The following is a 26,414-nucleotide window of genomic DNA, read 5'->3' on the forward strand; positions in this document are numbered from 1 at the left end:
ATCATAGAAACAGCCTTTCTCTTTTCCTTTTTTTCCTGCAGTGCGTAGTAGCGCGGACTCTTGCCGTAACTCAAGACGGTAACCGTCGCTCTTATTTAAGCCCGTACAATGACGTCACACAGCGACAGCAACGCCCTGTCACCCTGAGGTTTTACTACATTTCCCAGGATGCTTTGCCAACAGCGACGCTATTGGTCAGCGCCGACGGAAGAGCATCTGACTGAGCGGAAGTAGAGGATCTCAGAGGCGAAGAAGGTGAGGACGAGAGGAGCTGTGAAGCTGTGAGTAGCCCCACAGGTCTCTTTTCTTGGCGGTGAGGGACACAGCTACGGGACGAACCTTTGGGAAGGGTGGAGTGGCCCTATGGGGGCCTGAGGCCCCCACAACTCTGAGGCCTCAAACCCCTGTGTTTTTCCACTAGACCTGGGAGCGGGGAGAAACAAAATGTTGCTGTGGAGGCAAAGTCTCCGTAATAAAATCGTGCTGTTTTAAGTTTTCTTGGGACGAGCTGGAGCGAATTCGGGTTCTTGTCGCAACACAAGGGTCGTTGGCGTGATTTTACTGCGACCAGAGGGGCGGCGGTGCTGACGATCTGACTCAGCTTCTACAGCACTGGTTCTCAATTGGCTGCACGTGAGAATCACCTGGGATGCCTTTTTAAAGATACAGGTGCCCTGGCTCCACGCCAGAGCAACAAATCAGAATCTCTGGAGTATAAGATCTGGGCAGCAGAACTTGCTAAAGCGTCCCAGGTGTTAACGTTGTGCAGCCAGGGTTGAGAACCACGCTTTTCGTGGCTGATTCTGACCTCCTCGGGAATGCTGATTAGGGCCACCTGAGCCAGGGCCTCCCACTATAACCTGCGTTGGCTCTACCACACGCATGTGGGGGAAGTTGATAATTATTCTTTTGGCACAGATTGTATTTTTAGCTCCACCAGAAACTTATTTTTGAGCTTCGTGTGGTGGTGCTGGAAAGACAGGCCGTGGTTCCTTATTTACGATCTGGCTATTCGTTCTGAATAAAAATTAGAGACGCTTCATTTTTCTTGCCATTGTTTTCGCTTCTGCCTATTTTTTGCTACCCCGACAAACTGAGAGCAGTGGAAAGTGGAAGAATCACATTAAAATCGGTGTCTCGTTGCTTATAAGAAGTTCTGAAAAGGGTATCAGTTAAAATTACATTTGGCGTTATTTATGGGCGTATGATACCCTTTATGTATGAATATATAAATGAATTAGTTCCAGTGAAAGGAAGTTAGGGTGTGATTTGGGCTTTGACGCAGAAGTTTGTTTAGGTGCGATAGGTAGGATTTGATAGATAGATACCATTACCTAACATGTTTTCTCTTTCCCAGAGTTTCAGCTTCACCTCCCTCACTGATTCAGCATGGGGGAGAAGTCAGAAAACTGTAGGGTTCCAGAGGATCTGTTCAATGGTTTGAAAGTAACAGAGCTCCAGGAAGCAGAGCGTGTTGACCCTCCAGTGTCTAATGCCAAAGATCACCATTCCCAGAGCAAGGTCCTTAGCGATGTTGAGGCCCATCCCCAGGAGGACCAAGAAGAAGAGGAGTGCTTTCATGATGCAAGTGCCTCATTTGAGAAGGAAGAGCCAGGAGTGGGCATGGTTGAGAACAAACCTGATAATGATGTGAATTCCTCTGAACTAGATGAAGAATACCTAATGGAACTGGAAAAAAACATGCCAGATGAAGAGAAAAAGGTAACTGTTTTGTTTATTGTGCATGATCTGTCATGTAAACTGCTTTTTAAAGTGAATACATGTGACTGATGCTCTATCATAGACTGCTTCATTTGTGGTAAAGAGTGACTTGCCCATCTGTATGTTTATTGTTTTAGTAGTGATGGATCTGAGATAAATCAGTGGCATGGTGGGGCAGCATTGAGTGTGTCTGCATAGCAAAGAAATTTCCTTTTTTTCCTGTGAACTTTGAGTTCTTACGTTCATCTTGTGTAATTGTTTCTAACATATATATATATATACCTTTTAGCTTTTTTTAATGATCTATGGTTGGCTGCTGAAATTCCTGTAATGGCTATTTTTTTAGTCAGACTTTATAGAATTATGGTATGCTGCTTGTTTATGCTAATCCATTGTTAGCAAAAAGACTGCCTGGATTTCCTGGTGGTGATGATTTGGCTACAGAGAGCAGTGACTGGGACCTGTGTCATTTACAGTTCGTTCTTGAGGAACAGAATTGTGTGTGATGGTAGCTGTCATTTGTTAAACACCAGAAATGTGCCAGCCACTGAGCTTAAAATGTTACTTGTGTTTTAATCTTCACAACATGCCTATGACATATACTGTTAACATCCCTATAAGAGAACAGCTTAGAGTAGTACAGTAACTTGCCTGAAATCACATATCTAATAAATAGCAGAACTGATTCTCAAACCCAGATCTCCTTGATTCCAAAGCCAAAGTATGTAGAACTTAATAACAAAAACAGCTGTCTTCCTACAAAGCAGATGTCCTAATAAAATGCACACTTTCCTGCTACTTTGCCCTGGGCTTAGTAACTGAGCAAGCCTTCACTTTGGGAAGGAGAGGCTTAGTGTCCTCCATATATCCTTCCTTCTGATCCCGTAAGCAAGGTCGCATGAAGAGTTACTGTAATATCTGAGTTTGCAAAGAACGTGATGAGATTTGTGGCTTATGCCTCTGAAGAGCTCACTCAGTGAACAGGTTATGATGGATTGGTGCTGGACTGAGATGGTAAATGTGCAGTGTAAGAATGGGAGTGGGGAGGTAGTGGAAGGTGAGGAAAACCATCTCGTCTGTGTCCTTCCTTAGGCACTTTTCATGATCAAATCTGTTGGTTTTAACATGCATATGTTAGCTTTTGTGTTAGTGTGTGCTACCAGAAGAGAAGGATAAAGGGCAGAAATGAGCCCAGTTCATGAACGACCTCACCAGAAATGGCTCGGAAAATTAAATCAAGTACCGTACAGTAACATCAGGGCAATGATTTTCCAGAAAGTGAGTGTTTGGTTCAGCTTTCACATCACTGGTGCAGGCTTTTTAGAAACATTGATAAAACGTCTATGTTAAAATGTTAGCAATGCTTTTCTAATACTTCAATATATTTTGCCCTGATATAGAGGCTTGCCATCGGTTTGACAATTGAGTGGTTTGCCTCAAAATGTTACATACTCTGCTCTCCATTCCCATGTTAAAAATTAAGGTATAATTTACATGTTGTGAAATTGTTTAAGCTCTGATGTGTACAGCTCAGTGAGTTTTTTGTTTGTTTTTTTTTTTTGCGGTGTGGCGCTGCCTTGGGTCTTTTGTTACTGCATGCAGGCTTTCTCTAGTTGCAGTGAGTGGGAGCTACTGTTGGTTGCGGTGCGCAGGCTTCTCTTGTTGCGGAGCACGGGTTCTAGGCGCGCAGGCTCAGTAGTTGTGGCACATGGACTTAGTTGCTCCGTGGCATGTGGGATCTTCCCAGACCAGGACTCAAACTCATGTCCTCTGCATTGGCAGGCGGATTCTTAACCACTATGCCACGAGGGAAGTCCCGCTCAGTGAGTTTTGACAACTGTGTACACCTGGGTAACTCACCCCAATTGTAATATTAGCTATCTTTATGCTGCTTTAATAAATACCTTTGTGAAATTAATATTAGGAAACCAGCAAAACATGAAGAAATGTCTCTTTGCTGCACATAAGGTTTGGTTTTATGGGTCATTGGGAAAAGGGTATGTTTAAGCTTGATTCTTTTAAAGTAGACAAAGTTCAGATAATTCAACAACAAAAATAAACACAAATGGCCACAAAATGTGCAGACTTTCAGCCTCACTAATAATTTTTAAATGCAAATTAAAACATGTCTCATTTCTCAGATCAGAACATTGATCTGATGTTGACAAGAAGAGGAGGTAGGAATTCATGTACTGATATTGGGAGTTTGGATTGCTACATCATTTCTGTGGGGTACAGATATCAAATTTTTATATGACCATTTCTCTAGATCAGGGCTACCAGTGGAACCTTTTGCAATGATGGGAGTGTTCTGTGTCTACACTGTCCAGTATGGTAGCCACCGGCCATTGGCTGCCACATTTTAACAGTCATCTGGCTGTTGAGCAGTTGAAATGTGGCTAGTACAGCTGATAAAATGAATTTTTAAATTTTTTATTTCAGTTAATTTAAGTGGTCACACGTGCCTAGTGAGTACCATTTAGACAGTACAGCTTTAAACCTGATTCTCTTCTAGTCACTTATTTTAAGGAAGTTATTAAAAATATGTATAGGTATATATATAAAGATACATTGCAGGATCATTCATAATTTTAGAACTTTTAGAAAACTAGAACTAATGTTGAACAGAGGGCATTACTTTAAACATTTTTGGCATATTTATGTGGTAGTGTACAATGTAGTCATTAAAGAGATAAATATTAGTATTGGCATGGAGTAATGCCTGAATGTTAAATGTATTAATAAGCAGGTGTGATAATATGATTTATAATAAACATGTATTTGGTGTTTGTCCAGTTCCTGGCACAGAGTTCCTAAAACCTTTGGGATTTCCTAGGTGGAAAGAGATAAAGGTTCATTTTGTTACTCATAACAAGCCTCTTTCAACCACACCTGAGTTAATGTTAATGCGATGACTTTTGGAAAGCCCCTAAGGATGAGGTCTAGTTGTCAGAGTTTGGAGCTCTCAGCCTCACCCCACTCCACCCCCATCTCTGGGGAAGGGAGAGGGGCTGAAGGTTGAGTTAATCACTAATGACCAGTAATCACTAATGACCAGTGATTAATCAATCATGCTTACTTAATGAAGCCTCCATAAAAAACCCAAAGGATTGGGTTCGGAGAGCTTCGTAGTTGGTGAACACATATAGGTGGTGGGAGGGTGCACATCCACAGGGCATGGAGGCCCAGTGCCCCTTCCCACATACCTTGCCTTATACATCTCTTCCATCTGACTGTTCCTGAGTTATGTCCTTTATAGTAAAGTGGTAACCTAATAAGTAAACTGCTTTCCTGAGTTCTGTGAGCCCCTCTAGCAAATTAATTGAACCTGAGGAAGTGGTCGTGGAAGTAGCCAACTTATAGCCCATGGGTCAAAAGCAGAGGTGACTGCAACAACATGGATGGACTTGGAGGGCATTATGCTAAGTGAAAGAAGTCAGACAAAGACAAATACTGTATGATATCACTTATATGTGGCATCTAAAAAGTAAAACAAACTAGTGAATATAACAAAAAAGAAACAGACTCACAGATACAGGAAACAAATTAGTGGTTACCATTGGGGAGGGGAAGGAGGGAGGAGCAAGATAGGAGTAGTGGATTAAGAGGTCCAAATTACTACATGCAAAATAAATAAGCTATGGGGATATGTTGTGCAACACAGGGAATATAGGCAAAATTTTATAATAATTATAAATGGGGTATAATCTTAAAAAATTGTGGATAACTATGTTGTACACCTTTTATGTAACATATAATATTGTACATCAACTACAGGAAAAAAAGAAAAAATATATAAACAGACCAAAAAAAGTAGAAATGACAGCCTGGACTTGCAGTTGGTATCTGAAGTGAGGATGGAGCCAGTCTTGTGGAACTCAGTGCTTAACCTGTGGGGTCTGACCCTATCTCTAGGCAGATAGTGTCAGAATTGAGTTAAAGTGTAGGACATTGGCTGGAGTCCACTGCAGAGCTGGAGTTGCTTGGTGTGGGAGAAACTCCTACACATTTGGTCACAGAAGTGTTCAGAGTGAGTGTTGAGAGTAGAGGAGACACCCAGGTGTTTTCTCTTTATAGCAGGTTATGGAACGTCAGTGATGATTCCTTTTACGTTAAAAACCTGTGTGAAAATATGTTTATACATGAAAGTTTGGCAGGATATACACCAAACTATAAAAAGTGAGTAGCTCTAAAGGGTGTGATTATTGGGAAGTTTTCATTTATATTTAATATAATTTTGTAATGTTTGCTTTTTTTATGGTAAGCATGTATTACATTTATGATCAACAACAATAAAAGTTATTCCAATTTGAGAATATAAATAAAAATTTGATTCTTTACAACCAGGGTGGACTTTCTACTAAAGAAAAAAGCACATAAAGCTGACGTTTGAGGATTTGGGAAAGATATACTATCATAGGATATATGTATTACTAAATGTATCAAGTATTAATAGCTAAAGTCTGGGGCTTCCCTGGTGGCGCAGTGGTTGAGAGTCCACCTGCCGATGCAGGGGACACGGGTTCGTGCCCCGGTCTGGGAAGATCCCACATGCCGCGGAGCTGCTGGGCCCGTGAGCCATGGCCGCTGAGCCTGCGCGTCCGGAGCCTGTGCTCCGCAACGGGAGAGGCCACAGCAGTGAGAGGCCCGCGTACCGCAAAAAAGAAAGAAAAAAAACAAAAGCTAAAGTCTGTTATTCAAGCTGACTTGACTTGCCCTGTGGCTGAGAAGATGATCCAGGCTCAAGAGGGTGCCAGTTCTCAGCAGATCAAGAGTAACAGAGGAGGAAGGCAGTTAAGATTCATTTAAAACTGGCAAAATCTCTTAAGGAAAGCACTATGTGTGTGTTCGTTTCAGCAGCAATCTTAACTGTTTGTGAAACCTTAAATGTAGCTATGACTACCTAGAGGAATAGGATTTTAGCTTACATTTGAGATGTACTAGATCTGCAAAGCAAATAAGTGATTCTTTTTTTTTATTATTAATTAATTAATTTATTTATTTTTGGCTGTGTTGGGTCTTCGTTTCTGTGCGAGAGCTTTCTCTAGTTGCGGCAAGCAGGGGCCACTCTTCATCACGGTGCACAGGCCTCTCACTGTCGCAGCCTCTCTTGTTGAGGAGCACAGGCTCCAGACGCGCAGGCTCAGTAGTTGTGGCTCACGGGCCTAGTTGCTCCGTGGCATAGTCGGATCTTCCCAAACCAGGGCTCGAACCCATGTCCCCTGCATTGGCAGGCAGATTCTCAACCACTGCGCCACCAGGGAAGCCCCAAATAAGTGATTCTTAAAGGCTTGGCTGAGGAAGACATATCTGGTAGCAGATGAGAATTATTGCTATAATAATATTCTGATACAAAGATGCTTATATTTTGGGGACCTATGGAATATACTGCATTGTGGTGGTATTGATGTAAGAGAATCATCTTTTGTGGGCTGCTTGTCAAAATGGGGTTCTTATGCCTCACGTATAAATTCTCTCATTCTTGTGCACATACTAAAGTTTGAGGACCACTGTCATGGGGCCTTGCACATAGTCTTCCTTCATTAAATAGCTGAATAATGTTTTCTCTCTCCCATGAGGGCCAGTAATTGGTCTTACAAATTACAGAGATTTTATCATTCATTTATTCAAGAAATGTTTGCATTTCTTCCACATGCCAGGCATTGTTTGAGGCACTTAGGAATACAGTGGTGAATAAGACACACATCTCTCATATGTATATTCTAGTTGGTATGGGTGGGGTGGGGGGAATGATAAGATGAAGTGAAGTAGGCATGGGAGTTGGAACCATGGGCAGGACTACTTAAAATTGGTTGGTCAGGAAAGGCCTCTCTGGGGAAGTGTCATTTCAGGAAAGATTTGGACGGGAAAAGGAGTCAAATGTGTATCTGAGAGGAAAATATTCCATAGAAGGGGAGCAGTTAGTATAAAGACCCTACAGGTTTGGCTGTATTCTTGGCATGCAAGGAGTGGAAGGGCCATTAGTGGGAGCATAGTGATTAAGGAAGAGAATCGGGGGATGAAATAAGAGAGGGTCTGATGATGGAACACTTTGTGAGCCATGGTAAGGGATTTGAATTTTTTTCCAAGTGCAGTAGGAAACAGATGGGTAGTTAAGCCAGCGGAAAGATGAAAGTTATTTCCATCTTATTAAGAGTATTCTGGTGGTTGTGCAGAGAACGCAGTGGGTGGGGGCAGAGTGGAACACGGACACCAGCTAGGGCCTAACATGGCGGGCTGGGCAAAGATGATGGTAGCTTGAACTGTGGATCGAGTGAAGGTAAGTGAATGATTTCAGGCTACATTTTGGAAGTGGAGTTGATGAGACATACTGGATTCAGTTGGGAGGGCTGGAGTGAGAAATAAGCTTGATTCCTTGGCTTTGGCTACTTGGTAGCTGGTGATGCCCTTTACAAATATGGAGATGATGGAGGGACTTGGAGTTCGTCAGGGCTCTGGTGATTTAATTCTTGCTTGCAAATGAAAAAGCTTTTTTATTTGTAAGCCCAAATGCAGATTTCGTCCTTTTAATGGATTTACTCCCTGGTGCCAGTTGTCGGCACATAGTGTTCATTTACAAATGCGTAGATCCAGTTAAGTAATGGATACAAAAGTCTGTTGCTTGGTGAACATGGGCTCATAACATACGGTTTCTGGGATTTTAAAACGTTTTCCTTAGGTTCTGAAACTGTAAAGGATTGTTTTTTCCTTTAAGGCTGTTTAGTCTTTAAACAGGAGCCATTATTGAAGTATTGGTTTAGTGCCAAAGTTCTATATCAGTCTTTCCCCTGTCGCTCTCATTTTTCTTAAATCCCACATTACTTAATCCTTTTGATTTCCATGTTTCTCCTGCCTCACTGCAATATTTTCATAATCTTATCAGTGTTGTAACAATGGACATGTTTGCAGGGAACAATTCTCTTGGTTGCTTCCAGAAAGTTTTCAGTAACTTTTCTATAGTGGCCTGCATATTCTGTTAACCTTATGAGAAAACCCTTTCTGATTTGTTTCCCTTAATGGGCATCCTTTTGAAGTAAGGTTGCCATATTTACCAATTTCTTAGAGTTTACCAGCATTGAGTTTAATGAATGCTATTGGCAAGTGATTAAATAAAATCCTAGAATTTAAGAACTTGGAAGCGACCTTAGATTTTTTTTTAATTTAATTTTTTTATACAGCAGGTTCTTATTAGTTATCTACTTTATACATATTAGTGTATATATGTCAATCCCAATCTCCCAATTCATCCCACCACCACCGCCACCACCCCCCCAGCTTTCCCTCCTTGGTGTCCATATGTTTGTTCTCTACATCTGTGTCTCTTATTTCTACCTTGCAAACAGGTTCGTCTGTACCATTTTTCTAGATTCCACATATATGCGTTAATATACAATATTTGTTTTTCTCTTTCTGACTTCACTCTGTATGACAGTCTCTAAGGAAGGGACCTTAGATTTCTGATTCTGAGTTTAAACCAGGGGAAGTAAGGGTTGTTTTACCCTAAAACATTTGGAAGTTATCTGCTGATGGAGAAGTTAAAGTGGCATTCAGTGTTTCCGGTGTTTGTTAAGGAAGATCTCTTTGTGTAGATCAGTGGTTCTCAAACTTAATTGTGTCTAAGAATCACAGGAAACTTACTAAACATGCAAAGCCCTCAGAAGTGTTTGATACCACAGACTTGTGAGGTGGCATCTACTTTGTTAATAAGCATCCTCAGGTTTTTTTGTTTTTTTTAATTGAAGTATAGTTGATTTACATATTGTGTTAGTTTCAGGTATACAGCAGAATGATTCAGTTATATTTTTTCTTGATTATATTCCATTATAGGTTATTATAAGATATTGAATATAATTCCCTGTGCTATACAGTAAATCCTTGTTGCTTATCTCCCAGGTCATTTTGGTTCAGGTAGAACTGTGGCCACATTTTGGGAGGGCCACAGAGGGCTAGATGGACACAGATGACTAAGCTTCCAAAACAAGATGTATTGATTAACCTGTATAGTGACTCCATCCAGCATCAGAAGAGCTTAATAATAGGATATTTTCTTTTACCCTGATCTGTGCTCAAGGTCTAAAAAACTTAAAGAAAGAGTTGTTGGGCAGAATTTAAGCAGTACCAAAATAAGAAAATTTATTTCTGTTAAATTGAGTTTGGGGAGATGGGATTTTCTGAGTTAAGAAACAAGGATGCATTTTCAATATCAGTCATCTTTCCTCAGAAGGGTAAGACTTAATGAGAGTCAGGTTCTAACTACAACTGAAATCTAGAGAGTCTCCCTCCAAACTCCTAGTGGACTAGTAAAAATGACTTGTGGAAAGAGCAAGTGTGTCTATATCTGTAAAGCAAGTGATGTCAGATTTCAAAGAAAACAAAACTGAAGCTTTTGTTCCCTTTTTAATGATAAAGAATTCCCTTCAGAATAATTTGTAGGACTGGTGTCCCTAGGCCTTTCAGTTTGAGGTTTCCTTATCCCACCTAAATAGGACTGAAGCAGAAAGTTTTATTGCATATGCTTCCACTTTCCAGCCTTTTAGCAAGTGTGTAGCTTTTTTTAATCATCCTTTTTACCCAGGTGTGATTGATCTCTGCTTACTGTGCTTGACTAAGTTTGTCCTAAGTTTTATTTTGTAGCAGTTACTTTACAAAGCTGCAGGGGGAAGCAGATAGCTGCTGATCGAGTTACAGTATGGAAGTTAACTTGCTGATGTGAACCCCTTGTTTTTCTCCCTGTTGTCTATTAAACACATGCTCACTGTAGAATTATTTAATTAACACATTATTGACCAGACACATATTAATACGTTTTTGTTACCTGAATGTTATTGACCAGAGACGTATCAATATGTTTTTAGAGAATGATATAGTTAATTAATATCACCATGCTAAGTTGTTAGAGCTTAAATTGATCAAGGGTTCATTACACAACTTATGATTGCCGTTATCATTCACATTTTCCTCCGTTAGGTTTTTGTTCCAACCTTGTGTATATTATAAATGCAAGTTTATTACCATAATATTTTCTAAAATGACGCATCGTGAAGTTTTGAATGAAGAAGAATTTTTCAGTGAATTTTATGCAGATACTTTCTCTGATTGTCCGAGCGACATATATACGAGTGTCTCAAGATGATAGTTCTTCAGAGTATAGTTCTGATTCAGAGGATGTGAGTATTAGACCAATAAAAAGAGAAAAAAACCTTAGTGATTGATTCTAACACGGAAAGTGAAAATGAAACTTACGGTGCTGGAGAATGCTTCTTTGCTTCTACAGAAGAGTGGGTTGAAGACAACATTTCACGAAAATTAGAAGACTTTACAGGTGTGTCAGGTGTAACTGTTAAATATAACCACCCACAAAGTGTTAGTGAAATAACAATTTTTGGTGGTGACTGTTTCGAGTTGGTCGCTTCTCAAACAAGCTTGAATCACCAACAGAATGAAAAATCATATAAAAAGTATGATGAGGCTTTAAAATGGACTGATGTGACCAATAGTGACATGAAGGATTTCTTGAATTAATAATTTTGATGGGACAAATAAGAAAGTCACACTGGAAAGAATATTGGTCGACTGATCCCTTAACATGAAATACTTATCTTTCCAAAGATTATGACGAGAAGAAGGTTCGAACAAATAATGACGTTTCTTCACTTTAACGATACCTCGGAAACTCCACTTCCTGCAGACAGAATTTCAAAAGTTAAACCTCTTTTGGATTATTTTCTACCAAAGTTCCAGTCAATCTATATACCCAAACAAGAGCTATCACTTGATGAGGCGATGAAAGTGGAGAGGGTGATGCAGATTCAAAACCTATAATCCCAGAAAACTTACAAAATAATGGAATTCTGGTCAGCATGGTTAGGGAAAGTGAAACTGGATATATATGCAACCTTGGGATTTACAACAGTGTGTCCACATCTGAAATATTGTTGAAAAATAAAACCAGAGTTTTTGAGGCTATAAGAGAGAATCGTGGTCTACCAAACCAATTAAAGGAGATATCTAAAAACCTAGAGGGGAGAAATGACATTCTTACTGAAGGGAGAAGTGATTCTTCTATGGAAAGACAAGAGGTTAGTCTACATGGTGACAACTATTCATGATGCCTCCATGGCATCTACAGGAAAGGAAGACAGGAGGACTGGCTATCAGATAACTAAGCCCACTTGTATATCAGAGTATAATAAATATATGAAAGGAGTTGATCAGCCTGATCCATATCTGGCAAACTTCAGTATCTTCCAGAAAACTTGAAAATGGTATAAGAAAGTGGGTTTCTCTTTGAGTAATTGTGGTTTATTCAATGCGTTTAAGATTTATTGTAGCTTTAATGCACAGAATAAAATGACTTACAAGCAATTTTTGTTAGCAGTAGCTAGGGAATGGCTAACTGACCATGCTGGTGAATGTAGTGGTGGTCCCGCACCTAGTCCTTCTTGTGGCATTTCTAAAAGAGCCCCCCGCAAATATCCACCTTGTCGACTATCAGATAAAATAAAAGAACATATTCTAGAGGAAATAATACCCACAGGACTGAAAAAAAAAAAAAATGCTGCCAGGAAGTGTAGAGTCTGCTCTTCCAGGGGAAAGTGCAGTGAAACCCGGTATATTTGTAATAGATGTTCTGTTCCCCTACACAGAGGTGCCTGCTATACTGCCTATCACGGGCTAACAAAGTATTAGAATGCTTTAGTAAGGCATATACAAAGTTTCAAATAAAGTGCAAAAATTTGTTGATACTTACTCAAATGCGGCTGTTTCAGTGTTCACTTACATAACAAATGGCTGGCCACAGGCGTTAGTTTCTGCAAAAATCCCCCGGTCAGTAATGTGTTAAGAGAAGATTTTTTTTTAATGTAAAAAAATTTTTGCAAGTGCAAATTTTTATCATTTAATAATGATAGAAGGGATATACACTTTTAAGTTCCAAGTCAAGTGTGTTTATGTTGTGTTCACTGACCTAAAGTATAGGGAATATCCCTAGCCAGCCACTTCACTGAGTGGGTCTCTGGTGGAGAGTAGTTGTTTTATGATTGATAAGGGAATGGTTGAACACCTGACATTTTTGCCAGGTTACGCCAGTATTTAAAGTTATATCAGTTGGAGTTCTCTAGGATTTTGAGTCACAGAAAGCCATTCCAACAACTAAGCTTAAAAAGGAATTCACCTGTTTTTTTCTAGTACTTATATGGGTTTACTTTTTACATTTAGGTCTGCAATCCACTTAGTGTTTATTCTTGTGTATGGTGTGACATAGCAATCTAATTTTATCTTTTTACAAATGACTACCAACTTCTCCCAGCACTGTTTTTAAAAGTCCATCTTTGCCTCAGTGATCTAGTTAAATTTTAGTATCAACTAAGACCAAGTTTGTATCCTTTCTGAAATGCTCACCTTCTTCCTGTTTGTCAGATAATCATTTAAAACCTAACTTAGTTTATAGTGGCATTATTTGTCAAAACAGAGAACCTCATTTAGACTCAGACTGGGACACCAGAGATTTGTGTGGTAATAAAATTTCAAAATAAGTGGAGAATTGATTAGTATAGAAGTAAGAAGCATGCAGTTGAGATGGTTTTCTGTGATATATTTCAATACTTTCATCTTTAAGAAAGTACTGTTCCCCATGTCATGTGAATTTCTTTTCTTTAAAAATAAATTATTAGTTTGGTTCACAAAATATAGGGAAGACTAACACAAGGGCTATGCCTGTGACCCCTTGGGCTGTACTTCCCTTCCATAAACACCTTTTAGAACCCCAGACTCATGCTGCCAAAGCATTCTCTCACATCCTAACAGCTGCAGAGTATAGTATCCGACCACATGGGAAGCTTAAACAGGCTCCCTGTAAGCGATGCGGGGGGTCCCTTCCAATTAGGTCTTCCAGCTGACTTTTGCCGGTATTAGGACAGCACTGGTTGTTCCAGCTGCCCATGTCCTAAAACTCTCACGAATGAACAGGTCACGGGCAAATTACGCCTGCACAGCCCTTATAACTTTTTAAAAGTTTTTAAAAAGGCCTTTCTTAAACAGGAGTGGCTAAGGCCCCTTCGCTATATCCAGTCTTCTAAGCCCCAGGCTGCCTGTGGCACCTGGATGGCAGCCCCTGGGGGTCCCGCACATCCTAGGGTGGCGATGGAGGAAGGGCAGGCCAGGCCAAGCATGAAGAGTAAACAGTCAGTTTTATTGGGCTCAGACTAGGAATCCATGGGTTTTGAGGACCTCTGTGAATTTGTCAGTTTTCTTCTCTATGTTCTTTTCGGCCTGCTTCCGTAGCCTCATGACCTGCTGCTTTTTCCAGTAATGGATCTTGGCCTTCTCCTTTCTCTTCTCCCCCAGGGCAGCTGTTACTGCCTGGTACTTCCAGCCAACCTCATGAGCCAAGGGCCCTAGGTAGGCAAACTTCCGCGTGGGCTTCAGGCTCACAACCTTGAGGGCAGCGGGAACCGCCAGCCGCTTTTTCTTGTCATAGGGTGGCGGGAACCCTTCAAACATCTTGAGGCGGTCCAGAGTGGCCTGGCCTCGCTTGGTCTTGTGGGGCAGCATGCCTCGCACTGTCCGCCCGAAGATGCGGCTGGGGGCTCGGAAGTGGTAGGGGCCGCGGGAGGGGTTGGTGTTCATACGCTTGCGGAGGAAGGCCAGGTACTTCCACTTGTTTCTGTAGAAATTGCCAGAAGTGTTGATGCCCTCACGGCGCACAACCACCACCTTTTGACCCAGAAGTACCTGCTCGGCCACGATGGTCGCCAGGCGGCCCAGGAGATGGCCTCGGCCATTGAGCAGCGGGACCTGCCCCTCCGCCATCTTCAGCAGCCCCCTGGGAAAACATGAATTTCTTTTACCCGCTGACGCAAGAAAATAATTTCCTGGAAAACAGAATAAAATAAAAGATCCCGGGCATCCCTGTATTTGTAAAGGCAAAGAATAAGTTTTAAACACTTGCAGATTGAATTCATCCCTCTGCAAGGAATCCATTTTGCTAACTCAGTGAAAAATGGCCTTGGATTAACTATAGAAGAATAACCCAAGACCTGTGGTGCAAGTCCTTGATTCAGTGAGGTAGAGGTTTATTTTTAACATAAACCTCTACCTCAAAATGACTGAACATCAGATCTCTGGGAGTTGATGACATGTTCTAGAGCAGTGTCATCATCTTTTCAAGTGCCCTAATTCTTGGTAGCAAGGGAATTTAAAGTCACTTTTTCTTCAGGACAGTGAAACATATAAGCTCTGTGCTTATTACCTTTTTGCAGCAGTTCCTGTGCCTTGCTCAGTTACTTCCTCCTGTGAACAATTCTTTATTTCCATGCCTGTGGAAGAAAATATAGTCTTGTGGTTAAAAGCATAAAAGGTTAGACAGATCTGTCCTAGCTCCATCATTTAACTTGATGTAAAGTGGGATAATAATAGTACCTGTCGGGCTTCCCTGGTGGTGCAGTGGTTGAGAGTCCGCCTGCCGATGCAGGGGACATGGGTTCGTGCCCCGGTCCGGGAGGATGCCACATACCGCGGAGTGGCTGGGCCTGTGAGCCATGGCCACTGAGCCTGCGCGTTCGGAGCCTGTGCTCCGCAATGGGAGAGGCCGCAACAGTGAGAGGCCCTTGTACCGCAAAAAAAAAAAAAAATAGTACCTGTCTCACAAAGTTGTTGTAAGGATTAAATGACTAGCACATAAAAGCACTCAGAAAGTGTAAGTTGTAGCTAAGTCAGAATTCAACATGAGTGTAGACTGCAAAATGCTTAGGGGTCTGGAACCTCTAAGATCTCTTAAGAGTCATTTTTGGACACATTTCCCCCAAGGTGGCAAGCATAATGAATATTACAAATTTTTAGAATTATGCTAACCTCAGTCAATAATCCATAAATTATCCTTCCAGTTAATTTATGAAGAACAAATTGAGTGTTTGCCTGGGGATATGAGCTTGGGGTGAGAGAGAGGGTATTACAGATTTGGAAGGGGCACATGGGAAGTTTCTGAGTTCTGGCAATTTGTCCTCTTTGTGTATTTTGTAACTGCAGTTAAGTGCATATACATTTATAGCTGTTATATTTTCTTGAGTTATTGACTCCTTTATCATCATGAAATGTTCCTTTTTTGTCTCTAGCAATATCTCTTTTTTTAAAAACTATTTTGTCTCATACTTCTATAGGCATTGCTATAGACTAAATGTTTTAATCCTCCCAAAATTTACATCTTAAAAACTAACTCCCAATGTGATGGTATTAAGAAATGGAGCCTTTGGGAAATTATTAGGTCATGAGGGTAGAGCACTCATAAATGGGATTAGTGCCCTAGTATAAGAGATCAAAGAGAGCTCCCTTGACCATTCTGGCATGTGAGGCTATGGTGAGAATACCCCTATGATCCAGGAAGCAGGCCTTCACCAGACAGTGAATCTGCCAGTCCCTTGATCTTAGACTTTCAGCCTCCAGAATGTTTGTTGGTTATAAGCCACCAGTCTTTGGTATTTTTGTTGATAGCAGCCCAAACTGACTAAGACAGCTACTCTTTCTTTTATGGTTAACTGTTTGCATGATATATTTTTTACATCCTTTTATTTTCACCCTACTTGTGTCTTTGAATCTAAAGTGTGTCTTATAGATAGCATATGGTTGGATCTTCTTGATTCCAGTCTGACAATCTCTGCTGTTTGGTTAGAGTGTTTAGTCCATTTACATTGTGCTATTGACATGGTTATACTTATATCAGCCATTTTGTCTTCTGCATGTCTCTTGTCTTTTTTATTCCTGTTTCTTTCACTGCCTTCTTTTGTGTTAATTTTTTTAGTGTATCATTTTAATACTTCTGATTTTTTAACCATCTGTTTCTTAGCCAAAGTTTCCTAGTGGTTGCTCTATGGTTTACATTACGCATCTTATTACAGTCTACTTTAATGCTACGTAATTCCAGTAAAAAATAGAAACTTTGCCTCAGTATAGCTCCATTTCCTCCCCCCTCCTTTGTGCTACCATCATCATATATTATATCAATATATTTTGTAAACCCAACCATATAGTGTTGTAATTATTTTCTTATAAATCTTTCTGCCTTTTAAAGAAATTAAAAGAAGAAAGAAAATAACGTATTTATAGAACCTTTGATGTATTTACCATTTCTAATGATCTTCATTTCTTCATGAAAATTTACCATCTCCTTTCAGTCCAAAGGACTTCTTTAGTATGTCTTGTAAGGCAGGTATGGTAGCAGCAAATTCTCTGTCTTTATCTGTGAGTGTTTTTATTTTGCTTTTGTTTTGAGGTATGGTCTTGCTAAATATCTAATTGTTGATTGACAGTCTTTTTTCTTTTACCATTTTGAATGTGTCGTTATACTGCCTCTGGCCTTCATTGTTTTTGGTAAGAAATCAGGTATTAATAGTTTTGCTGTTCCCCTGTACCTGATAAGTTGTTGTTAATTTCATTGTGTTCAGATTTTCTCTTTGTCTTTGAATAATTTGACTCTGGTGTCTCTAGATACGGATCTACATACTTGGGGTTTGCTGAGCTTCTTGGATCTTTAGATAACATTTTTCACCGGTTTTGAGATTTTCAGTCATTGTTTTTCAAATATCTGTTCTGTCTCTCTTTTTATGGGACTCCTATCACATATATTAATGAAGGGTCTGTTCATTTTTTTCCATCTTTTTTTTCTGCCTTTAGTTCTTCACACTGGATGTCTGTTGCTCTAACTTCAAGTTTACTGATTTCTCATGCCAATTCAAATCTGTTGAGCCCATCTGTGAATTTTTTATTTCAGTTATTGAACTTTTCTTCTTTGTTTTCTTGTTCTGTTTTTTTAAAAATAATTTCTGTCCCTTTTTCATGATTCTCTTTTTTAATCGTTGTCATCATGCTCATTTAAGTCTTTAAACACATTCCTTTTAGTTTTTCAACAAATTGTTTATAGCTGCTTTATTTTATAACATCAGCATCTTAATTTTTTAAAATTTTTATGGAGTTTAGTTGATTTACAACGTTGTGTTAGTTTCAGGTGTACAGCAAAGTGAATCAGTTATATATATATATATATATATATATATATATATACACACACACACATTCTTTTTCAGATTCTTTTCCCATATAGGTCACCACAGAATATTGAGTAGAGTACCCTGTGCTATACAGTCAGTCCTTATTAGTTACCTATTTTATATATAATAGTGTGTATATGTTAACCCCAAACTCCTAATTTATCCCTTCCTACCCCCTTTTTCCCTTTGGTAACCATAAGTTTGATTTCTGTGTCTATGAATCTGTTTCTGTTTTGTAAATAAGTTCATTTGTATCATTCTTTATTAGATTTCACATATAAGTGATATCATATGATACTTGTCTTTCTCTGACTTCACTTAGTATGGCTGTCTGTATGTCTTCTTTGGAGAAATGTCTATTTATATAGTCCACCCATTTTTTGATTGGGTTGTTTGGGGTTTTTTTGATAGTGAACTGCATAAGTTGTTTGTATATTTTGGAGATAAATCCCTTGTCAGTCACATTGATTGCAAATATTTTCTCCCATTCTGTGGGTTGTCTTTTCATTTTGTTTATAGTTTCCTTTGCTATGCAAAAGCTTTTAAGTTTCATTAGGTCCCATTTGTTTATTTTTGTTTTTATTTTCATTCCTCTAGGAGGTGGATCAAAAAAGGTCTTGCTGTGATTTGTGTCAAAGAGTGTTCTGCCTGTGTTTTCCTCTAAGAGTTTTATAGTGTCTGGCCTTACATTTAGGTCTTTAATCCATTTTGAGTTTATTTTTGTGTATGGTGTTAGGGAGTGTTCTAATTTCATTCTTTTACATGTAGCTGTCCAGTTTTCCCAGCACCACTTACTGAAGAGACTGTCTTTTCTCCATTGTGTATTCTTACCTCCTTTGTCATAGATTAGGTGACCATAGGTGCGTGGGTTTATCTCTGGGCTTTCTTTCCTGTTCTATTGATATATATTTCTGTTTTTGTGCCAGTACCATACTGTTTTGATGACTGTAGCTTTGTAGTATAGTCAGTGGTGTCAGTTGTACCTTGTCCTTTTTCATTTCTAATTTTTTTATATATAAGGTAATTATTGATATGTACATTCATATTGTCATTTTCTTAATTGTTTTCTGCAGGTCTTTTTGTTTTTGTAGGTCTCTTGTGACTTGATGACTATCTTTAGTGTTGTGTTTCTTTTTCTTTTTTGTGTGTGTATCATAGTTTTTTGGTTTGCAGTTCCCATGAGGTTTTGATATAACAGTCTATATACAGAAAAGGTTGTTTTAAGTTGCTGGGCTCTTATTTTCAAATGCAGTTCCCATTTTCTGCATTTGTACTCTCATCTGCTCGTGGTTGCTGGTTTTGATATCCTATTCGTGTGTGGATTATTTCCTGCTGTTACTATATGTTTACCTTTACCAGTGAACTTTCCCATTTGTGATTTTCTTGTTTCTAGTTATGGCCCTTTTTTTTGTTGTTTCTTTTCCCCCTACCTAGAGAAGTTTCTTTAGCATTTGTTTTAAAGCTGGATTGGTGGTGCTAAATTTTCTTAGCTTCTGCTTGTCTGTAAAGATTTTGATATCTCTGTCAAATCTGAATGAGAGCCTTGCTGGGTATTTTTTTTATTATTATTATTTTTAAATTTATATTTATTTATTTTTGGCTGCATCAGGTCTTAGCTGTGGCACACGGAATCTTTCGTTGTGGCACACGGGCTTTTCTCTAGTTGTGCGTGGGCTCTGTAGTTGTGGCACATGGGCTCTCTAGTTGTGGCACTCAGCATGTGGGCTCTTAGTTCCCCAACCAGGGATCGAACCAGCGTCCCCTGCATTGCAAGACAGATTCTTAACCACTGCACCACCAGGGACGTCCCTAGGTAGAGTATTCTTATTATACACATATGAGTTTATACATGTCAGTCCCAGTCGTGCAGTCATCACACCACCATCCCCACCAGCCTGTGGCTTTCCCCCCTTGGTGTCCATACGTTTGTTCTCTACATCTGTATCTCACCTTCTGCCCTGCAAACCAGTTCATCTGTACCATTTTTCTAGGTTCCACATACATGCATTAATATACGATATTTGTTTTTCTCTTTCTGACTTACTTCACTCTGTATGACAGTCTCTAGATCCATCCGTGTCTCTACAAATGACCCAATTTCTTTCCTTTTTATGGCTGAGTAATATTCCAATGTATACAATGAGGTGATACCTCATTGTAGTTTTGATTTGCATTTCTCTATTAATTAGTGATGTTGAGCAGCTTTTCATGTGCTTCTTGGCCATCTGTATGTCTTCTTTGGAGAAATGTCTATTTAGGTCTTCTGCCCACTCTTGGATTCGGTTGTTTGTTTTTTTAATATTGAGCTGCTTGAGCTGTTTGTATATTTTGAAGGTTAATCCTTTGTCCATTGATGCGTTTGCAAATATTTTCTCCCATTTTCAGGGTTGTCTTTTTGTCTTGTTCATGGTTTCCTTTGCTGTGCAAAAGCTTTTAAGTTTCATTAGGTCCCATTTGTTTATTTTTGTTTCTATTTCCATTACTCTAGGAAGTGGATCAAAAAAGATCTTGCTGTGATTTATGTCATAGAGTGTTCTTCCTATGTTTTCCTCTAAGAGTTTTATACTGTCTGGTCTTACATTTAGGTCTCTAATCCATTTGGAGTTTATTTCTGTGTATGGTGTTAGGGACTATTCTAATTTCATTCTTTTACAGGTAGCTGTCCAGTTTTCCCAGCACCACTTATTGAAGAGACTGTCTTTACTCCATTGTATATCCTTGCCTCCTTTGTCATAGATTAGTTTACCATAGGTGCGTGGGTTTATCTCTGGGCTTTCTGTCTTGTTCCATTGATTTGTGTTTCTTTTTCTGTGCCAGTACCATACTGTCTTGATTACTGTAGCTTTGTAGTATAGTCTGAAGTCAGGGAGTCTGATTCCTCCAGTTTGGTTTTTTTCCCTCAAGACTGCTTTGGCTATTCGGGGTCTTTTGTGTCTCCATACAGATTTTAAGATTTTTTTGTTCTAGTTACATAAAAAAAATGCCATTGGTAATTTGATAGGGATTGCATTGAATCTGTAGATTGCTTTGGGTAATATAGTCATTTTCACAATATTGATTCTTCCAATCCAAGAACATGGCATATCTCTCCATCTGTTGGTATCATCTTTAATTTCTTTCATCAGTGTTTTCTGCATACAGGTCTTTTGTCTTCCTAGGTAGGTTTACTCCTAAGTACTTTAATCTTTTTGTTTCAATGGTAAATGGGAGTGTTTCCTTCATTTCTCTTTTAGATTTTTCATCATTAGTGTATAGGAAGCAAGAGATTTCTGTGCATTAATTTTGTATCCTGCAACTTTACCAAATTCACTGATTAGCTCTAGTAGTTTTCTGGTGGCACCTTTAGGATTCTCTATGTATAGTATCATGTCATCTGCAAGGAGTGACAGTTTTACTTCTTCTTTTCCTATTTGTATTCCTTTTATTTCTTTTTCTTATCTGTTTGCCGTGGCTAGGACTTCCAAAACTATGTTGAATAATAGTGGTGAGAGTGGACATCCTTGTCTTGTTCCTGATCTTAGAGGAAATGCTTTCAGTTTTTCACCACTGCGAATGATGTTTGCTGTGGGTTTGTCGTATATGGCCTTTATTATGTTGAGGTAGGTTCCCTCTATGCCCACTTTCTGGAGAGTTTTTATCATAAATGGGTGTTGAATTTTGTCAAAAGCCTTTTCTGCATCTATTGAGATGCTCATACGGTTTTTCTTCTTCAATTGGTTAATATGGTGTATCACATTGATTTGCGTATATTGAAGTATCCTTGGATCCCCGGGGTAAATCCCACGTGATCATGGTGTATGATCCTTTTAATGTGTTGTTGGATTCTGTTTGCTAGTATTTTGTTGAGGACTTTTGCATCTATATTCATCAGTGATATTAGTCTGTAATTTTTTTTTTTTGTAGTACCTTTGTCTGGTTGTGGTATCAGGGTGATGGTGGCCTCATAGAATGAGTTTTGGAGTGTTCCTTCCTCTGCAGTTTTTTGGAAAAGTTTGAGAAGGATGGGTGTTAGCTCTTCTCTAAATGTTTGATAGAATTCACCTGTGAAGCCATCTGGTCCTGGACTTTTGTTTGTTACAAGATTTTTAATCACAATTTCCATTTTATTACTTGTGATTGTTCTGTTCATATTTTCTATTTCTTCCTGGTTCAGTCTTGGAAAGTGATACCTTTCTATGAATTTGTCCATTTCTTCCAGGTTGTCCATTTTATTGGCATAGAGTTGCTTGTAGTAGTCTCTTAGGATGCTTTGTATTTCTGCGGTGTCTGTTGTAACTTCTCCTTTTTCATCTGATTTTATTGATTTGAGTCCTCTCCCTCTTTTTCTTGATGAGTCTGGCTAATGGTTTATCAATTTTGTTTATCTTCTCAAAGAACCAGCTTTTAGTTTTATTGATCTTTGCTATTGTTTTCTTTGTATCTATTTCACTTATTTCTGCTCTGATGTTTATGATTTCTTTCCCTCTGCTAACTTTGGGTTTTGTTTATTCTTCTTTCTCTAGTTCCTTTAGGTGCAAGGTTAGGTTGTTTATTTGAGACTTTTCTTGTTTCTTGAGGTAGGCTTGTATAGCTATAAACTTCCCTCTCGGAACTGCTTTTGCTGCATCCCATAGGTTTGGATCGTCGTGTTTTCATTGCCATTTGTCTCTAGGTATTTTTTGATTTCCTCTTTGATTTCTTCAGTGATCTCTTGGTTATTTACTAACGTATTGTTTAGTCTCCATGTGTTTGTGTTTTTTACGTTTTTTTCCCTGTAATTCATTTCTAATCTCATAGTGTTGTGGTCAGAAAAGATGCTTTATATGATTTAAATTTACTGAGGCTTGATTTGTGACCCAAGATGTGATCTATCCTGGAGAATGTTCCATGCGCACTTGAGAAGGAAGTGTAATCTGCTGTTTTTGGATGGAATGTCCTATAAATATCAATTAAATCTATCTGGTCTATTGTGTCATTTAAAGCTTGTGTTTCCTTATTTATTTTCATTTTGGATGATCTGTCCATTGGTGTAAGTGAGGTGTTAAAGTGTTGATTGCCTCTTTTACAGCTGTTAGCAGTTGCCTTATGTATTGAGGTGCTCCTATGTTGGGTGCATATATATTTATAATTGTTATATCTTCTTGGATTGATCCCTTAATCATTGTATAGTGTCCTTCCTTGTCTCTTGTAACATTCTTTATTTTAAAGTCTATTTTAGTTGATATGAGTATTGCTACTCCAGCTTTCTTTTGATTTCCATTTGCATGGAATATCTTTTTCCATCCCCTCACTTTCAGTCTGTATGTGTCCCTAGGTCAGAAGTGGGTCTCTTGTAGACAGCGTGTATATGGATATTGGGTCTTGTTTTTGTATGCATTCAGCAAGCCTGTATCTTTTGGATGGAGCATTTAATCCATTCACGTTTAAGGTAATTATTGATATGTATGTTCCTATTACCATTTCCTTAATTTTGGGGGGTTTGTTTTTGTAGGTCCTTTTCTTCTCTTGTGTTTCCCACTTAGAGAAGTTCCTTTAGCATTTGTTGTAGAGCTGGTTTGGTGGTGCTGAATTCTCTTAGCTTTTGCTTGTCTGTAAAGCTTCTGATTTCTCCATCGAATCTGAATGAGATCCTTGCCGGGTAGAATAATCTTGGTTGTAGGTTCTTCCCTTTCATCACTTTAAGTATATTATGCCACTCCCTTCTGGCTTGTGGAGTTTCTGCTGAGAAATCAGCTGTTAACCTTATGGGAGTTCCATTGTATGTTATTTGTCATTTTTCCCTTGCTGCTTTCAATAATTTTTCTTTGTCTTTAATTTTTGCCAATTTGATAACTGTGTGTCTCGGTGTGTTTCTCTTTGGGTTTATCCTGTATGGGACTCTTTGTGCTTCCTGGACTTGGGTGGCTATTTCCTTTCTCATGTTCAGGAAGTTTTCGACTATAATCTCTTCACATATTTTCTCGGGTCCTTTCTCTCTCTCTTCTCCTTCTGGAACCCCTACAATGCGAATGTTGTTGTGTTTAATGTCCCAGAGGTCTCTTAGGCTGTCTTCATTTCTTTTCATTCTTTTTTCTTTATTCTCTTCTGCAGCAGTGAATTCCACCATTCTGTCTTCCAGGTCACTTATCCGTTCTTCTGCCTCAGTTATTCTGCTGTTGATTCCTTCTAGTGTAGTTTTCATTTCAGTTATTGTATTGTTCATCTCTGTTTGTTTGCTCTTCAGTTCTTCTAGTTCCTTTTTAAACATTTCTTGTAGATTCTCCGTCTGTGCCTCTGTTTTTTTTCCGAGATTTCAGATCATCTTTACTATCATTACTCTGATTTCCTTTCCAGGTAGATTGCCTGTCTCCTCTTCATTTAGTTGTTCTTGTCAGTTTTTATATTGTTCCTTTGCCTGAAACATATTCGTCTGTCATGTCATTGGGTCTGACTTTCTGTGTTTGTGGTCTTCTTTCCACTGGGTGCAGGATAGTAGTTCCTCTTGCTTCTGGTGACTGCGCCCTGGTGGGCGAAGCTGGATCTTGTCCCTCTGTTGGGCAGGGCCGTGTGAAGGGGTGTGTTTTGAGGTGGCTGCGAGCAGCCTGTCTGCTGATGGGTGGGACTGTGTTCCTATCCTGCTGGTTGTTTGGCCTGAGGCATCCCAGCAGTGGAACCTGCAGGCTATTGGGTGGGGCCGCCAATCAATATTCCCTGCTTTGTGCTGGGTCCCAGCGCATGTGTGACCTTGTCTGCACCCTCCAAGAGCTCCTGGCCCTGTGGAGCTCCTGCGCTCAAGCCCCACTGGCGTTCAATGCCAAATGCCCTGGGGTTCTTCCTCCCGGTGCCAGACCCTCAGACTGTCTTAGAGGGCTATTTTTATGTGGGAGCATCCCTGTGTAGCCTGTGTGGGTTTAATATTTTTTGGTGCAAGGGCTTTTTTTTGTATGAATGTCTGCCACCTCTTTCCTCAGTGTATGCTGGCTGTTATCCCCTTGATAGGAGGTGTGACTGATGTTGTGGTGACCAGAGCCTGCACTGGATATTGAGCAGGGCCTCCCCTTGGCTCTGTGGTTGTCACTACCCTGTCAGGGGCAGGGTCTGCTACCCATTTGTTGAAGTAGAAGCCCCCAGATCCATTTCTGAGGTGTGTTTCTGATCTGTGGTGCAAGATAGGCAGGATTGGAGCACTCCCATTGGGAGAGAAGCCACTGAGTATTCCTCCTCTGGAGCTGTTCACCTGTGAGTGTGCTCTGCTGCGTCACCCGTCACCAGTTGTGCGCACTCACAAATTACCCTGTTGTTGGCACTGCTCTCGGCCCCACCTTAACTGTGGGTATGCTGGCAATTGGCTCTGGTGTCTCTGAGGCATTGTTTTCACCAGGACACCCGCAGAGATCCACTGAAGTCAGGTCATAGGACTGCAGTAATCATGCACCTGGACCCTCTGTGGGAGCTGTGGAAGCAGCTCAGACTCTGGCCTGGCCCAACCCCTTGTGTGTATGTGCCCACAAAGGCCACGGCTGCTAGAGCTAGACGTGGCTCAGCTGCAGGAGCCCTCGTCTGGATGTTCTGCAGGCGCTGAATTTACAAAGCTGGCAGCGGAGATATAAATCCATGGTTCACACAGCCATGAGGAGAGATTTCAGCTCTTCTTTCTTAGTTGCATGGCCTCTGGGGCTCAGCTGTGGTTTCAGCCCCACCTCTGCGCGTGGGCTACCCACCCACCTGCATCTGCTCTTGAGGCTGCCCCGGGGCACATGAGCCTGCCCAGGCGGGAGGGGGCCAAGGTGGCAACCAGGGCAGCAAGTCCACCCAAGTGGGAGCCCCTCCTAGTGCCTGTGGAGGCAGGGGCCGGTGCATGGGGAAAGGCTGCAGTGGCAGCCCCACCCTTGATGCACCACTCAGCCATGGAGCTGCATCTCTTTGGCGGCCCAGGTTTCTTCCACAAACATTCCACGTTGCGGAGCTCCTCACTCCCATCCCTTCAGGCTGTCTCTTCGCAGCCAACAGCAGTCCTCTACCTGGGTCTACTCTCCAGACCCCATATTCCAGCCCCCAGCCCCCAGCCCCCATCTGCACCAGCAGACACACGTCTCAGGCTGGGGAGCTCAGGGCTTTGGCATGCACCATCTGTGTAGGTCTCACTCTGTCCTGCCTGCCACAGACCGGTTGCTGGGCTCTACCTCCAAGCCCCCAAAGATCCCCTTCTGTCCCAGCTGATCTCCCCACTGGTGAGGGGGCTTCCCCGGATGATCTGTATATACTCATGTTTCTGTTGACTGCTTTTTTCCCCCTGATTGTGGGTCAAACTTTCTTGCCTCTTTGCATGTCTTACAATTTTTTTTGTTGTTGAATCTGGGCATTTTAAGTAATATTGTAGCAACTCTAAAGTCTGACCTTCCCCCACCCCCCAATTATTTTTGTTGTTGCTATTTTGCCTGTCTGCTTATTTGTTTAGTAATTTACCTGGACTTAGCTGTGTGATTCATTTCCTCTGGGATGTGTGGCCACTGATGGCTCTGCTCAGTTGGTTTTTGGTTTTGTTCCTGTTTTTATTTTTAAGTCTGGCTTTCTTGAGGTTGCTTCTGTTTCCACACAGTTTAGTGGCCATGCAGTACTGGTCAGAGATTATGTTCAAACACATCAAATCGATACGGCTTCCACCTGCTGTCATTGGATCTATGTGTGGAATTA

The 26,414-nt window shown here is 40.3% G+C and overlaps 1 protein-coding gene and 1 pseudogene across 1 annotated transcript in view; one reads left to right on the forward strand and one right to left on the reverse strand.

Annotated features, from left to right (window-relative positions):
* The first annotated feature begins 216 nt into the window (after positions 1-216).
* Positions 217-26,414, forward strand: part of TTC1 (tetratricopeptide repeat domain 1) — a 54,867-nt gene continuing 28,669 nt past the window's right edge. The window contains exons 1-2 of the mRNA XM_065873609.1: positions 217-281; positions 1,360-1,722. Of these exons, the coding sequence (XP_065729681.1) occupies positions 1,390-1,722 (333 nt within the window). The 5' untranslated portion in view covers positions 217-281; positions 1,360-1,389. The remainder of the gene's footprint in view (positions 282-1,359; positions 1,723-26,414) is intronic.
* Positions 13,921-14,532, reverse strand: LOC136121076 (large ribosomal subunit protein uL13 pseudogene; annotated as a pseudogene).

This window comes from Phocoena phocoena, chromosome 3 (genome assembly GCF_963924675.1).
Source record: "Phocoena phocoena chromosome 3, mPhoPho1.1, whole genome shotgun sequence".
NCBI classification, from domain to species: Eukaryota; Metazoa; Chordata; class Mammalia; order Artiodactyla; family Phocoenidae; genus Phocoena; species Phocoena phocoena.